We start from the raw sequence: 15,615 nt of genomic DNA, 5'->3' as shown, positions 1-15,615 counted from the left end.
TATCCCAGTACTGGGGAGCCTAAGGCAGGAAGATCTTGAGTTTGAGGCCAGTCAGGGCCACATGGTCAGACCATATGAATTGAAAGAAAGAAAAGGGGCTGATGAGATGGCTCAGCGGTTAAGAGCACCGACTGCTCTTCCAAAGGTCCTGAGTTCAAATCCCAGCAACCACATGGTGGCTCACAACCATCCGTAACAAAAATCTAAAGCCCTCTTCTGGAGTGTCTGAAGACAGCTACAGTGTACACATATATGATAAATAAATAAATAAATAAATAAATCTTTAAAAAACTATTTAAAAAAAAAAGAAAGAAAGGAAGGAAGGAAGAAAGAAAAGAAAAAAAGAAAAAGGAAAAGAAGGAGAGAGAGAGGTTAGGTTTTGGCTTAGTATTTATAAGGCCCTGGTTTTTGATCCCCGTGATGATGATGCCATGTTTTTGAGTGTGTGTGTGTGTGTGTGTGTGTGTGCGCGCGCAGGATAGTACCTTAACATTTGTGAGCATAGTTTCAAAGTGGCATTTTCTTTCATTGTATATGATTTCTTCCTATTTCTGGAAAGCAGGCTTTTTCCTACCTTGGACAGGAAGTTGGGGTCAAGTCGGAGACTGGAAAAGACATCCAAAATTGGAACAGTCAGGGAAGTATTCTGCACCAGCAGCTCGCTGTTAACAAAGAAGGAAAAGCTGAGTAATGGTTTGAATAGATCGGGGCAAGAAACAACCTGAGGAGCTACTCCCTCGCGTGGGAGGACAGGAGCAGTGATGCTGTCACAGTCAGGGTTTCTATTCCTGCACAAACATCATGACCAAGAAGCAAGTCGGGGAGGAAAGGGTTTATTTGGCTTACACTTCCACATTGCTGTTCATCACCAAAGGAAGTCAGGACTGGACTCAAACAGGTCAGGAAGCAGGAGCTGATGCAGAGGCCATGGAGGGATGTTCTTTACTGGCTTGTTTCCCCTGGCTTGCTCAGCTTGCTTTCTTATAGAACCCAAGACTACCAGCCCAGAGATGGTCCCACCCACAAGGGGCCTCTCCCCCTTGATCAGTAATTGAGAAAATGCCTTACAGCTGGATCTCATGGAGGCATTTTTGCAACCGAAACTCCTTTCTCTGTGATAACTCCAGCTTGTGTCAAGCTGACACAAAACCAGTCAGTACAGATGTCTTGGACCTGCAGTGGATGCTCAAGTCCCTTCTAGGAAATGGCATGGCTATCAGCACACAACTCATCCATCTTCCCACATACTCCAGTTACCTCTAGGAGACTTACAATACCTGAGACTATGTAAAAGCTATGCAAGTTGTCATGCTATATTGCTTGAGGAATAATAACCAGAAAATCTGTATGTTATTGCATGTGCACCTCTGTGTAGCTCTGCCTGTCCAGAAACTCACTCTATATACCAGGCTGGCCTCGAACTCACAGAGACCAGTGCCTGACATTGACCTTGAACTCCTGACCTTTACTTCCAAATACTGAGATTAAAGGCATTATTGACTAGTGCCCAAATAATTTTTACATTTTGAGGCAGGATTTAGTGTATCCCAGGCTGGCCTCAAACTCACAATGTAGACAAGAATGAGTGTGACTTCTGTTCCTCCTGCTTCCTACCTTCTGCCCTCACACCTGGTTCATGTAATGTTAGGGAATTAACATACTTGGTACATGTCAGGTAAATACTCAACTGAGTCATATACCCAACCACCTTTTGTGTGTGATTCTGAGCTTCATGTAGCCCAGACTGGCTATGAACTTCCTACAAAACTGAAGAGGAACTTAAACACCTGTGTCCCAGCCTTTATGTTCCAAATGCATGTGTGTATATATGTATGTACATCTGTGGGGGTGTACACGTGTGTGTGAGTGCGTGTGTGTATGTCAGACATATACCAATGTGTGCCACAGTACAAATATGGAAGTCAGAGAAAAACTTGGCAAGTCAGTTCTCTTCTACTATGTGGGTTCCAGTATAAAACTTACATCATCAGAGATGAAAGAAAGGTAAGCCCCTTTAGCCAGAGTTACCACATTAGCCCTAAGCTTAGCTCTTTTTACATTGCAATGAACAAGTTCCCCTGGTGGAGGCTCCATGAGACAGTCCCACAGTGTTTACCCACCCAAGCTCTTTCCCCACATTAGCATGCTGGGAATCCCCTAGGATTTCAGGAAGGCTCGTGATGAAGTCATGCTGTAAGTTCACGGGAGCAACACTGATCAACTGCATCATCTGGGCCGTGAGGTCCTGCAGGGAGAACATTATTAGAACTGTAACACATTATTCAAAATAAAAACTACTTATTCATGAACATACAGACCTGAAATTATCATGACCATAACAGACTCAACCTCAAAATTTAAAGTGAGAGGCTAAAGGGAGCTGGGGAGAGAGCACGCTCAATAATAAAGTGCTTTTCTTCCATGAGAACCTGAGTTCAATTTCCACAACCTAGGTAAAGAAGCCAGGCACACCGGCACGCACTTGTGACCCCAGGTCTGAAGCAAAGACAGGTAGACTCCTGGGAAGCACTGGCAGCCAGTCTATATTAGGCTACTTGGCAAGTCCCAGAACACTGAAAGACTGTTTCAAAACAAAAGGAGTAACATCCAAGGTTGTTCTCTGATCTCCAGATACCAGCACACAGGCACTCATGTGAGTGTGAGTTCAGGGGCGCGTGTGCACACACACACACACACACACACACTCGTACCTACCCATAAACATATGCACATAAAAGAGGCCAGTACCTCTCCTCGACATTCACATAACAGAGTAGACTGAATACATTAAAATTTAGTCCAGACTCCAAATTCCAGCCCAGATGAGACTCTAAAAACACCTGTTTTTCTAAAAAAGATGTAGTTTGAAAATGTCTGTCAAAACCTAAAAGAATGGCTGTAAGAACCTCTGAAGTGAAGACAGGCCTGGTAGTGTACACTGACAATCCGAGCACTTGAGAGGCAGAGGCAGAAAGATCGAGCAAGATTCTAGGCAGCCTGAACTACACAGCAAGTTCCAGGCCTGCCAGAGCTAGATAGTAAGGGCCTGTAAAAACAAAAACAAAACAAAACACAAACACAAACAAACAAGCAAGGCTTCTGGAAAGAAGCAAGACTGCAGGCAGTGCCTCAAGTGGACTACTCAGCACTGAAACGGGGTTTGGCTAACGGATTATGAGAACAGCTTTCCTGTTATCTGTGGGGAGCCGCCCTCACATTCGCCGTTGCAAGATGGCGCTGACATCCTGTGTTCTAAGTGGTAAACAAATAATCTGCGCATGTGCCAAGGGTAGTTTTCCACCCCATGTGCTCTGCCTTCCCCGTGACGACAACTCGGCCAATGGGCTGCAGCCAATCAGGGAGTAATACGTCCTAGGCGGAGAATAATTCTCCTTAAAAAGGGACAGGGTTTCGCCATTCTCTCTCTTGCTCTTGCTCTCTTGCACTCTTGCGCTCTTGCTCTGGCTCTTGCTCTCGTGCTCCTAAAGATGTAAGCAATAGAGCTCTTGCTCTCTTGCTCTCTGGCTCCTGAAGATGTAAGCAATAAAGCTTTGCCGCAGAAGATTCTGGTTTGCTGCGTTCTTCCTGGCCGGTCGCGAGAACGCGTGTAAGAGTTATCATAACAAGAAATGCTCATTCCTTGTATTTCTAAAATTCAGTGAGGTACAACATATTCAATTTCTTGCCCAATAACCAACCCTAAGAAAAACTTGAACTTCTATTTATTTAAGTGTTCAACTTTTCCAATGCACTTACATAAATTACATACTTGCAAAAACTACAAATTGAATCATTTATAGTAAAATAAGATGGCCTGGGATCTTCCCACCTTTCAGAAATAAAAAGTAATCTACAGATTGTGTAACACGAACACCCTCACCTTCTGTTTTTGTTCTCATTTTGTTGTTGTGGAGATAGGGTTTCTGGCTGTCCTGGAACTTGCTCTGTAGACCAGGGAGTCCTCAGAGGTCTCAAAGGTCCAGAACGAGAGACCCACCTGCCTCTTCCTCTCAAGTGCTGAGATTAAAAGCCTGTGCCACCATGCCCAGCTCTTACCAGTGTTTTAAAAACGATTTATTTATTTTACACTTTGTGGGGTATGTTCTCTCTCTCTCTCTCTCTCTCTCTCTCTCTCTCTGTGTGTGTATGTGTGTGCATCATGTTTATGTTTGCGTTACAGATAGTTGTGAACTACCATGGAGATGCTGGGAACTAAACCGGGGTCTTCTACAGGAGCAACAAATGCTCATAGCTTCTGAGCCATGTCTCTAGACCAGTGGTTCACCCTTTAATACAGTTCCTCATGTTGTGGGGACCCTCAACCATAAATTATTTTTATTGCTTCCTCATATCTTCCTTTTTGCAATTTTCCTACTGTTATGAACTGTAATGTAAATAACTGATATTTCCAATGGTCTTAGGTGACCCCTGAGAAAGGGTCATTCAACTCCCAAAGGGTTCACAGCCACAGGTTAAAAACCACCGCTCAGCCGGGCATGGTGGTGCACGCCTTTAATCCCAGCACTTGGGAGGCAGAGGCAGGCGGATTTCTGAGTTCCAGGCCAGCCTGGTCTACAGAGTGAGTTCCAGGACAGCCAGGGCTACACAAAGAAACCCTGTCTCGAAAAACAAAAACAAAACAAAAAATTAAGTATAGTTTATTATATGTTAAATATTTGGGAAGGCACTAGAGCAGTGTTTTTTTATTTTTTATTTTTATTTTTTACTTTTTTGGTTATTTTGAGACAGGGTTTCTCTGTGTAGCCCTGGCTGTCCTGGAACTCACTCTGTAGACCAGGCTGGCCTGGAACTCAGAAATCTGCCTGCCTCTGCCTCCCGAGTGCTGGGATTGTAGGCACGCACTAATTGAGAAAATGCCTTACAGCTGCATCTCATGGAGGCATTTTTTGGCATGCACAACTCTGCCCAGGTGTAAAACACTTTGTAAATGGATAAAGCCCCCACCTACCTTGCCATCCACAATTCTATCCAGCCATTTTAGTTGATTGATAATGAGTCTGGCCATGTTGATTCCATCTCTGTTCTCACTGAAATGTCAGAATGAAAAGGGGTTGGTTTGCTTGTCCTCCCCTCCCTCTGTGCCTCTCTCTCCCCATGTCATTTGTTTTCTTTTTGGTTCTAGAGGACTCACATGATGGACAGGTGCTCTACTATAAGCTGTATCACCAACTCCTGACTACAAGACAGAAAACTTTACTGTATAGAGTACTTCAGCCAGTCAGTTAAAGCCACTAACTATATAGTTAGTAGTCATGGGGCACAATGCTAAACACAAACGTGGTTATTAAAAACAGAGAGGCTGAAAAGACAGCTTGGGCAGTTAAGAGCACTGGCTGCTCTTCCAAATGATCCAGATTCAATTCCCAGCAATCCATGTGGCGACTCACAGCCATCTGTAACTCCACTCCCAAGGGATCTGGCACCCTCTTCTGGCCTTTGCAGATACCAGGCATGCATGTGCAAACGCATAAAATAACTGAATAAATAACCCAGACATGAGTATATATTGTGGAAAAGACGACTGGAAGAAAACACTGCTAGTTCTTCTGTCTGCCTCCAGCTTTCTGAGAAGGATGTAAGCTCTCAGCTACTGCTCTAACACCCCGCCTGCCTACCGGCTGCCATGCTCCCGTCCATGATGGTTATAGACGCATCACTGTCTCTGAAACTGTTAAGTCACAAATTCTTCGATAAGTTGCCTCAGTAATAGTGCTTTGTCACGAAGAAAAAAACAACCCATCACTAAAATAGTGGCTATATAGCTGGGGAGAAGGGAAAAGTGACAGGTTGGAATGTATGGCTCAGTTGTTGAGAGCACCTGTTGATCTTCCAGAGGGCCTGAGTTTGATCCCCAAAAACCACATAGAAGCTTACAACCAATTACATCTCCAGTTTCAGGCAACAGAATGCACTCTTTTGGCCTCCTTGGGCCCCGGGAACTTACGCAGTGCACAGGCATATATGAAGGCAAAGGCAACCATATACATAAAACATAGCAAAAATAATTTGGTTGGAGGTGGTGGCATGAGCCTTTAATCCCAGAACCTGAGAGGCAGAAGCAAAGGCAGAACTCTGTGAGTTCAAGGCCAGCCTGAAATCTACAAAGTGAGTTCCAGAACAGCTGGGGCTACAAGGGAGAACCCTGTCTTGAAAAAACAAAATAAATAAATGAAGTTACTAAATCTACCAGCCATGATGGCACATCCGTAATGGAAGCACTTGGGAGGTGGGAGCAGGGTTGAGTGTGAGACAAGTCTTAACCATATGGCCACCTGTAGGCCAGTGTGGGCCTCAAACAAGACAGAAACTTTAAAGTAAAAGAATGAGATGTGGCTTTTATTTTTGAAACATAGATTCATTACGTAGCTCTGGCCAGCTTTGAACACACAGAGATCCACCTACCTCTGCCTCTCAAATGCTGGGGCTGAGAAAGTTTGGGTTTTTTATTACTTTGCAATAGGGTCTCAGAGCATCGCCCACACTGGCCTGGAGCTCACTATGTATCTGAGGATGACTCTGAATCCTTCATCGTCCTGCCTCCTCTTCCTAAGACTTGGGATTCTAAGCACGAGCCACCATGTCTAGCAACCAGATGCAAATCTAAGGTTTTGAGACATACAACTTGACTGCTTCGCACAATGATTGATTTATGCTCATTTACAACAAATCCAGTAACTGTTCTTCATATTTAACAAAGGCTTTTTGGGTGTAGGGAAAACACTCAATATTTTATCCTTTTATTTTTCCTATTTTCTTTTTGGAGGCAGGGTCTTCTGTGTCTTTCGTTGAACTCAAACTTTCTGTGTAACTGAGGATTTCTTTGAGTCTCTGTTTCTCCTGCCTTTATCACTGGAGTGTTGAAATTTATGTTGTCATAGGAATCAAACTCAGGTCTTCAGGTTAGGTAAGGATTCTACCAACTGGGCTACAACACCCAGCTTGCATTGCTTTTTTTTTTTTTTTTTTAGTATTCATTTATTTATTTATGTATATGAGTATGTATCTACATGTACACCTGCATGCAAGAAGAGGGCATCAGCCACGATGTGGTTGCTGAGGATTGAACTCAGGACCTCAGGAAGAGCAGACAGTAACTTAACTGCTGAGCCATCTCTCCAGCCCCACCCCAGGCCATTTTTTTTTAGATTTATTTGCATTGAATTTTTTTATTTAATTAAATTAAATTAAATAAATTAATTTATTTGTTTTGTTTTTTCAAGACAGGGTTTCATTGTGTAGCCCTGGATGTCATGGAACTCACTCTATAGACCAGCCTGGCCTTGAACTCAAAAATCCACATGCTTCTGCCTCCTTAGTACTGGAATTAAAGGCAAGTGCTACCACGCCCAGAACTATTTTTTATTTTAAGTTTCTGTCTTTGCTAATGAAACTCAAATATTTGATGTTTCTATACTTGAGGCTTTATATGTCATTATTAATCAGGCAGGTCTTTTTCCTTTCTGACACAGTTGTTGTTTTTTTAAAAATATTTATTATTTTATGTATATGGGTGTTTTATCTGTGTTGGTGTCTGAGAATTCAACTCTAGTATTCTGAAGGAGCGAGCAGCCTGTGCTCTTTACCACGGAGCCATCTCTCCAGCCCCTGACACAGTAATTTTGAAATAAAAGCAGTGGAAACATACTTCAAAATAAAAGGCAAAGACTGACAACTGCCTCCGTCCTAGGAAACAGGCCACTGCTGCCAGAGTGTTATGTACTCTTCTAGAATAACCATCCTACATACAATATGTGTGATAGTTATTTTAACAATGACTTAGTATTTATAAAGGATCAGAAGAAATGTTATCCCTCACTCAGGACCCTGACTTGTTAAACATGGCCATAGGACATTGCAGAAGTGACATTCCAGAGAGTCCAAAAGCATTGAAACTCAAGGTTTCAGAGCAATTCCACTTACCTTTCAAAAAGAAACTGAGGCACTTTTTCAAATAACATTTTGATAATGGCAGGCTAAAAGATAAAACACTCACAGTCAGGAGATGGTATCAAAATACACAACAGAGTTACATTAGTTAACAGGTGGAAATGACCAGCATCAGGCCAGTGGCTGTGTGGTACTCTAAAAAGGGACTAAAGTGCTGAAGAGCTCAGTACACGAGGTTTAACGGAGATGACTTCACAGAAGGCTTCCAGAGAGGTTTATAACAACAGTTGCCTCTAAGTAAGACAGTACTGCACCTAACCACAGAGCATTAGACTGTGCCTGGGAGGGCTGGAAAAAATACAAAGTGGACAAATTCTACTGTCAATCACTTCTGGGGGAAAAAAAAAGCAGAGAAAGCAAAAAGAAGTTGTGATTTTTGGATATACCTCCTCTCAATGTATTTTTATGAAACTAGTTAAACCTGAGAGTTATTTGATCTGTAGATGGCTTACTTTAATATCTATAATAATAATCATTAAATGAACATGTACAATTAGTCATAAGTTTCTTCCACCAGAGCTCTTGAGGAAACATCTTAATATAACTGACATCCTCTAAGAATATTCACATGGATACTGCCTGTATTTTAATATAAATGCTTAGATATAAAATACATTGATAATTTGCATTCCCAAACATTAAGGAAGATTAATCAGATACTAAAAATACTATTAAACATGGTGACTCTTAGTCTATGAAATGCAGATTTTAAAAGATTGTTTTCAAAAGAAGTCTACTCTTCAGATGAAAATGCAGGTCTCTGATATGAGTTAACTAAATTATAGTCAAGATTTCCAAAGAAAAATAAGAGATTAAAAATTATATGAAGAAGCTAAGGAAGAAGAAAAGGGAGGATGGGTGGGAAAGACATTTTTTACTCTACAGCTGTGTTCAATTGACACATGAAACATGTCAATGTCCTGGCTAGAGAGAAGGCTCGGAGACCATGATTGTGTCCTGATCTCCAGAGGACTGAAGTCTGAGTCCCAGAAGCCACGTCCTACAGTTTACAACTGCCTTTAACTTCAGATCCAGTGCTCCAAGGCCTCTGCCTCCCCAGGCACCTTCACCACCGGCGCTTACACACCCCACTCCTGCCACACATACACCTTTTTTTTTTTGAAGTGAGATAGAGGAGAATGAAGTAAAGAGCAAACTCAAGTTACTAGGTGATGGTGCAGGTGAAAATTCAGCAGTAAGTACAAAATTTTCAGAGCACACAGCACGGAGCTGTAAGGAAGAGGACTCGGGACTGGCAGGATGGCTCAGCTGTTAGGAATGTGTACTGTTCTTACAGAGAACCCAAGTCTGGTTTCCAGAACTCATATCTGGTAGTTGAAAACTGTGACTCCAGCACCAGGGGATCTGATGCCTTTGGCCCGTGCAGGGACCAGAACACCTGTACCAATTTACAATGTTTTTAAATAAACCAGACTCATATGCTGAAGAAATGAATAGGACTGGCAGATCAACCAGCCTAATAAGAAGTCAAAGACAGACATGACTTAGAGACTAATCTCAAGTGCTGTACAGTGCTGCTGCCAGCTAAAAGTCACCCCGCTCTGCTAGGTACCCCACTTCACATCCATCACACTCTGGGGAAAGTGCTGTGGTCTCACCTGTAAAATGTCAATCCCCAGAAGTAGCTTGATCAGACTCTTGGAGTAAAATGTGCCCATGCTGGAAAACAGAGAGGTGTTTGGATCTTATTTTGTTCATTTTGTTTTAATGTTTGACTATCTTTTCTACCTGAAACTGATTAAATGCACAATCCTTAAAGATCATCTCAAAGCCCGGCTAGAAAGCAAAGGCCTTTAGTCTCTGCATTCAGAGGAGGAAAAAGCAAGCAGCCCGCTATGAGTTTAAAGATAGCCTGGTCTGCATAAGGAGTTCTAGTATAGGCAGGGCTGCATAATTGAGAACATGATTCTATATAGACAGGCAGACAAACAGATAGACAAAAGTTAAGTCTTATTAGAAAAAAACATACAGACATGAGAAGATAGCTCTTGGTAAGGGAGACACAGGATGTCAATTCTTATTAGTACAGGTAAGACATGTTTCATAAAACATGTTCCAGTTCTTTGCAATCCAGCCTCACATTGAATTAAATAATTTTAAAGTTACACTTAAATTCTGAGTAAGAAAAAAAAAGTTATAAATCAAAAGCAAAACTGTAAAACAAAGACAACTGCACTTCCTGTGTCCAGTCCAGTTACTGCCAGACTGAGCTTCTAGAAGGCAGCTTCTTCTCCACACCTGGCTTCCTCATCCTGCAGGCGCTCACAAGACAGCAGGCAGTTCCTGAGACTCTCACTGTCCTCAGTGTAGGACTCCAGGCCATTAACAAACTCTTCTATTACCTAAATAGTAGAACCAAGAGGAGAGAAGGGAAGCTCTGTGGCTGAACGTCTGTTAGCTGCCACTCAGCTGTTGCCAGGGACTCAGTCCTCAGGCGATGCACTTCTTGCAGAAGCAGAAGCACCACAGAGAGAGAGGACTTACTTTGGGATAAGCAGGATGCTTCCTCAAGGCCTGAAAGAGCTTCCTTTGGAAGATTACCTGATCCACACCTATGAGGAAGGAAGAAAAGCCTCTCAACATGATGTGTAATGTCTACTACAGCCTCCTTCCTTAAATACAGGCTTCACATCTGATGACGCCACTAAGAATATCTTCTTTCTTCTTCTTCTTCTTCTTTTCTTAAAAGTCTATTTGTTTGTTTGTTTATATATACTATTTTCATGTGAAAATCTGTGCAGAGGGTCTGGCCAGGAACTAGAGTTACAGACACCTAGTGTGGCTGCTGGGAATCAAACTCTGGTCCTCTGAAGGAACAGTATATACTCTTAACCACTGAGTCATCTCTACATCCCTACTAAGAATATTTTTCGCCAAAACTTCTAAATCTAGAGTAAAACACTTAAACTTAGATGTTGACACCAAGTGTTATACAAATCATCCACCTTACTTGTAGATATAAAGATAACCTATCTTACTTAGTAAAACAAAATATGATCTATGCTTTAGAAACATGTCTCCAGCCTTATATGGCTTGCCATATTTTCTTCTGATACAGATCTACTTGCTTCCTGGGTATCTACACACACACACACACACACACACACACACACACACACACACACCAACTAGTAATATACTACTTTTTCTAGAAAAAGAATTAGAGGTATCTAACTTGAGATGTTATTTATCAAGCCTTAAAACAGTAAGATTATGATCATAAGCAGTTTCTACAGAGCGGCCTCACTCTTCTCTTGGGACAGAGGCCTTCCTTCCCTACTCTCCGTCAGCCTCCCTATTCTGGACCCATGGTCTGGTCCTGAGCACTTTCACCGAACTCAGAAACATATTTTGAGCTTTACCTAGCTGATTTTGGTTCTCTCCAGTTTTAAGAGTGAGTCCTGAAGCCTTAAGAAGCTTTACAAAGACACTGCCATTTTCTTCAACTTCATGAGAATTGTGAGACTTCTTTGCCAGCTTGGAAAGGGGCATGGTTTCTGGAAAAACAAATAAATACACAAACATAAACCCTTCAAGAATATGATCATAAAAACAAGAAGACGAGTACAACAGCTAAAACAAAAACCCAGGTCCAAATGTTCTGAGAGGCCATCTGCTGTGTTCCTGAAGAACCCCACTGACTCTGTAGTCAAACTGTCTTCAGAGGTGGTCAGCAACAGTGGCTTACCCACAAACAAAACAGCCACCGAATAAGATAACATTCATTCAGTGAGGTTTCAGTGGAGAGTATATAATGTGCCACTTGAGCACAATAACCACGGAAACATTTCACCTAAGTCTAAAGTAGTCCCCGCCTCGCAGGTCCTCACTGTTTTTAAAAATGTGTATTCTTGAGCCGGGCGTGGTGGCGCACGCCTTTAATCCCAGCACTCGGGAGGCAGAGGCAGGCGGATTTCTGAGTTCGAGGCCAGCCTGGTCTACAAAGTGAATTCCAGGACAGCCAGGGCTACACAGAGAAACCCTGTCTCGAAAAACCAAAAAAAAACAAAACAAAACAAAAAAAACAAAAAAAAAAAACCAAAAACGTGTATTCTTTACTGAGCTATCTCTGTGTTTCTAAAACATGTGTAGACACGTACGCTACAGCAGAGAATGAGGTCGGAGGGCAGCTGTGGAGGATGTTCGTTCTTTCCTACCTGAACTCAGGCTGCCAAGCCTGCCCAGCAAGTTACCAGGTTAGCAACTGCAACAGCCTCACCTTGATTTCTGAAACAAAGTCTCTCACTGGGGCTCACAGAGTACACTAGGCTGACTGACCAGCAAGCCAGAGAAGTCCTGCTGACTCCACCTCCTCACCACTGGAACTCATATTCACCATTTTTGCAGTGGTCCTGGGGATGACACTCAAGTCTTCACACGTCCCTGGCTGAGCCATCCCGCAGCCCCCTTTTCAGAACTCTTAGGACCTTTGTTAACTGAGTTCTCACTATTTCTTTGCTTGTGGCTTACTTTTCTTTCTATATCACTACCATTTATTTACCCGTTACTTTTTTAGGAATAAAAGGAGACAAGTTACTATTTTTTTCTCTTCTGTTTTTTGTTTTTGAAACAAGGTCTCTCCTTGTAGTTCTGACTATCCTGGACCTCACTATATAGACCAGGCTGACATCAAACCCACAGCAATCCCCTCCTTCTGCTGGGATTAAAGGTGTGTCTCACCACACCCAGACCACTTGTTGTTCAAAAGGATGAATATTTCTTATTTTTGTGTTCTAGGATCTAGATAATATTGATAATGTATAAGAATTTTTACAAAGATTTATTTCTGGTCTAGAGAGATGGCTCACCGGTTAAGAGTACTGACTGCTCTTCCAGAGGTCCTGAGTTCAATCCCCAGCAACTACATGGTGGCTCACAACCATCTGTAATGGGATCCAATGCCCTCTTCTGGTTTGTGTCTGAAGACAGCTAAAGTGTACTCATATAAATAAAATAAGTAAATCTTTAAAAAAAAAGATTTATTTCTATTCTGTATGGATAGCTGTTTGCCTGCCGGAACCTAAATGTACCACATGAATGTACCGTGTCCTCTGGGACCAGAAGAGGACACTGAATCCCTGGAACTGAAATTACAGGTGATTGTGGGTGCCATGTGGGAGCTGGAAATGAAAGCAGCAAGTACTCTTAACCACTGCATCATCCACCCAGCTTAATAGTAATTATTTTTATGAAGGTGGAGAGTGAAGTTCAGAAGGTATCCAAAAGCCCTAAGTGGCATTTGAGGCAGACACTCAATCCTTAAGCTCCTAGGATCTCTGTATTCTCTCCAGTAATCCATAACAGATGTCAGCACTTGAGAAGCAAGAGTTCTGCATCTTTTCCTGTCTCATGCATCTGTGATTCACATATAACAACAAAAGGGTAGATACTTACTGGAGGCATCTTCTGTCAGGTTTTCTTTATCCTCAGAATCTAGCCGACGTCTTTTGGAAATCATTTTGACTAACGTCTTCTGCCACTTATATTACTTCCTTAAAAAAACACCCAGGAGTTGGAAATTTAGCTCAGTGATATACACACTGCTTACCTCCACCACCAAAAGAACCAGCATAATCGGAGACTAGGAGTCATTCTAAAAACTATTCTCTCTACAAGCAGAGGGTTTGAGTCTTCACATTAACGCTGTCCAAACCACCCAAATGCTGAGCACATTTCAACTCCTACAACTGGCCAAGTTGCTTCTTTCACCAGGCTACTTCTCTGTTGCTAAAGGAGAAAGCCCATAACTCGTCTTCTGAGACTCAAGACCATCACCTAAGCTGCTCTCTAACAGGTTACTTCAGTACTGTGTCATGGTGGTGCTAAGGACTGAAGGTATAAGACAAGACAAACATCAAACATTGCAAAACAAGACAGACATCATTCCAGCGTGCAGGAGGCGTACAGCATTACAAGGTCTTAATGTATTGAACTACGTCTGTGTGACTGCAATCGAAGAGAAGCCAGGGAATTGAGTGAGAGCTTATGAGGACCGTTAGTCTACCTGTAGGTGGAGCAGTGAAGAAAAGCAGGAACAATTTTTCTGAACACGTTTTCCGTTTCAACATCATAGCTTTGTGTGTGCTAGGACAGTCATTTTTATTTTTAAAATATCTAAATCTTAGGTGTATGATGATTTGCCTGTGCATACGACTGTGGACCATGTACACACTGGATGCCTGCATAGGCCAGAAGAGAGTATTAGAGCCCCCAGAAGTGAAGTTACAGATAGTTATGAGCCACTATGTGGGTGCTGGGAAAGGAGCCGAGATTCTCTGCAGAGCAGCAAGTGTTCTTAACCACTGAGCTATTTTTCTAGTACGTATTTATTTTTAAGACAGGATTCCACCATGTAAATTGGACTGGCTGGTCTACATAGTTACCAGTTACATTCTAGGCCAGCTTCAGATATACAGTGAGGCCCTATCTCAATAACCAACAAACAAACAACCTTGTCTTATATGCTCTAATTATAATCTACATATTTCTCACATGCTAACTTAAGAAAGATACCATTACTAGTCTCCTAATCAGGGGAAGGGCTGAGGTTCTAACTCTAAAAAGTCTGGTTCCAGAATCTGTACTCCTTGTTTTGTTCATTTATTTTTGGTTCTTAGACAGGCCAGAATCTGTGGGTTTTGTCTTACTTTCAACTTCTAGGGTCTTGTGTAGCTGTTTGGTCTTGAACTCATACATAGCCAAAGGCAACTTCTCCTGCCTCCACCTCCTAAAAGCCAAGACTATGGGCTATTATTATTATTACTGTTTTTTATTTGGTTGGTTTTGTTTTTTTGTTTTGCTTTCTTTTGTTTGAGACAGGGTTTCTCTCACTCTGAGGACTGGCTGACCTTGATCGAACTCAGAGATCCAACTTCCTCTGTCTCTCAAGTGACACCACCACCCAGCTTCTCTCTCTCTCTCTTTATTTTTCTGTGTATACAATGTTCTGTCTGCACATCAGAAAAGGGTATCAGATTTCATTATACATGGTTATGAGCCACCATGTGGTTAAGGGGAATTGAACTCAGGACCTTTGGAGAAGCAGCCAGTGCTCTTAACCTCCAAACCATCTCTCCAGACTAGGGCAATGGTTTCTATTAAGGATTAACGTTCCTGGGCTGGTGAGACAGCTCTGGGATTAAGAGCGTTTACTGCTCTTGCAGAGGACCCAGGTTCAGTTCCCATTCAAACATGCGGCTCAAAACTGCCTGTAACTCCAGTTCTAGGGAATCCTGCGCCCCTTCGGGTTCCTATATGCATGTGGTGCACATAAACACAGAAGGTCAAATCATACATATACATTAAATAAGTCTTGCCAAAAAAAAAAAAAAAAAAGCCTCAAAAACTAAAAACAGGTTCAAATTTCTTATTATACGAGATTTCTTATTATGCGTTTCCTACAATAATATGTAATCACTGACAGCCACTTTTCAGAGGGAAACACTAGAACAAGTCAGGGCCGTCTGACTTCGGAGAGATACCATCTCGCTCCCAGGAAAGCCTAAAAAGCCACTAACCTGGGGACCCGCCAGTTGCTTCCCTTCGTTTTCGACTTTCCCGCTAGAAGAACGGCGCTCTGACGCCATCAAAGCCGCGCCGTGGCGTGACGTTACTCGCCCGCACCGG

The 15,615-nt window shown here is 42.4% G+C and overlaps 1 protein-coding gene across 5 annotated transcripts in view; it reads right to left on the bottom strand.

Annotated features, from left to right (window-relative positions):
• The window catches only part of Fancd2 (Fanconi anemia, complementation group D2), a 65,381-nt gene extending 49,766 nt beyond the window's left edge, over positions 1-15,615 (bottom strand). For 2 of the 5 annotated variants that reach the window (XR_003956175.1, XM_017321490.2), the window contains exons 1-10: positions 15,507-15,615; positions 13,384-13,481; positions 11,352-11,486; positions 10,474-10,541; positions 10,228-10,331; positions 9,588-9,648; positions 7,942-7,994; positions 4,970-5,048; positions 2,121-2,245; positions 575-662 (exon numbers count right to left, since the gene is read on the bottom strand). Coding sequence is in view for 4 of the 5 variants with exons in the window: in XM_017321490.2 (XP_017176979.1) it covers positions 575-662; positions 2,121-2,245; positions 4,970-5,048; positions 7,942-7,994; positions 9,588-9,648; positions 10,228-10,331; positions 10,474-10,541; positions 11,352-11,486; positions 13,384-13,447 (777 nt within the window). In the remaining variant the exon portion in view is untranslated. Of the gene's footprint in view, positions 1-574; positions 663-2,120; positions 2,246-4,969; positions 5,049-7,941; positions 7,995-9,587; positions 9,649-10,227; positions 10,332-10,473; positions 10,542-11,351; positions 11,487-13,383; positions 13,482-15,506 lie in introns of those variants that run through there. The other 3 variants (NM_001347350.1, NM_001033244.3, XM_017321491.2) reach the window with 2 other exon arrangements.

The sequence above is a fragment of the Mus musculus genome, chromosome 6 (assembly GCF_000001635.26).
Source record: "Mus musculus strain C57BL/6J chromosome 6, GRCm38.p6 C57BL/6J".
Taxonomy (NCBI): Eukaryota; Metazoa; Chordata; class Mammalia; order Rodentia; family Muridae; genus Mus; species Mus musculus.
This window is presented reverse-complemented; position numbering and strand designations above follow the sequence as displayed.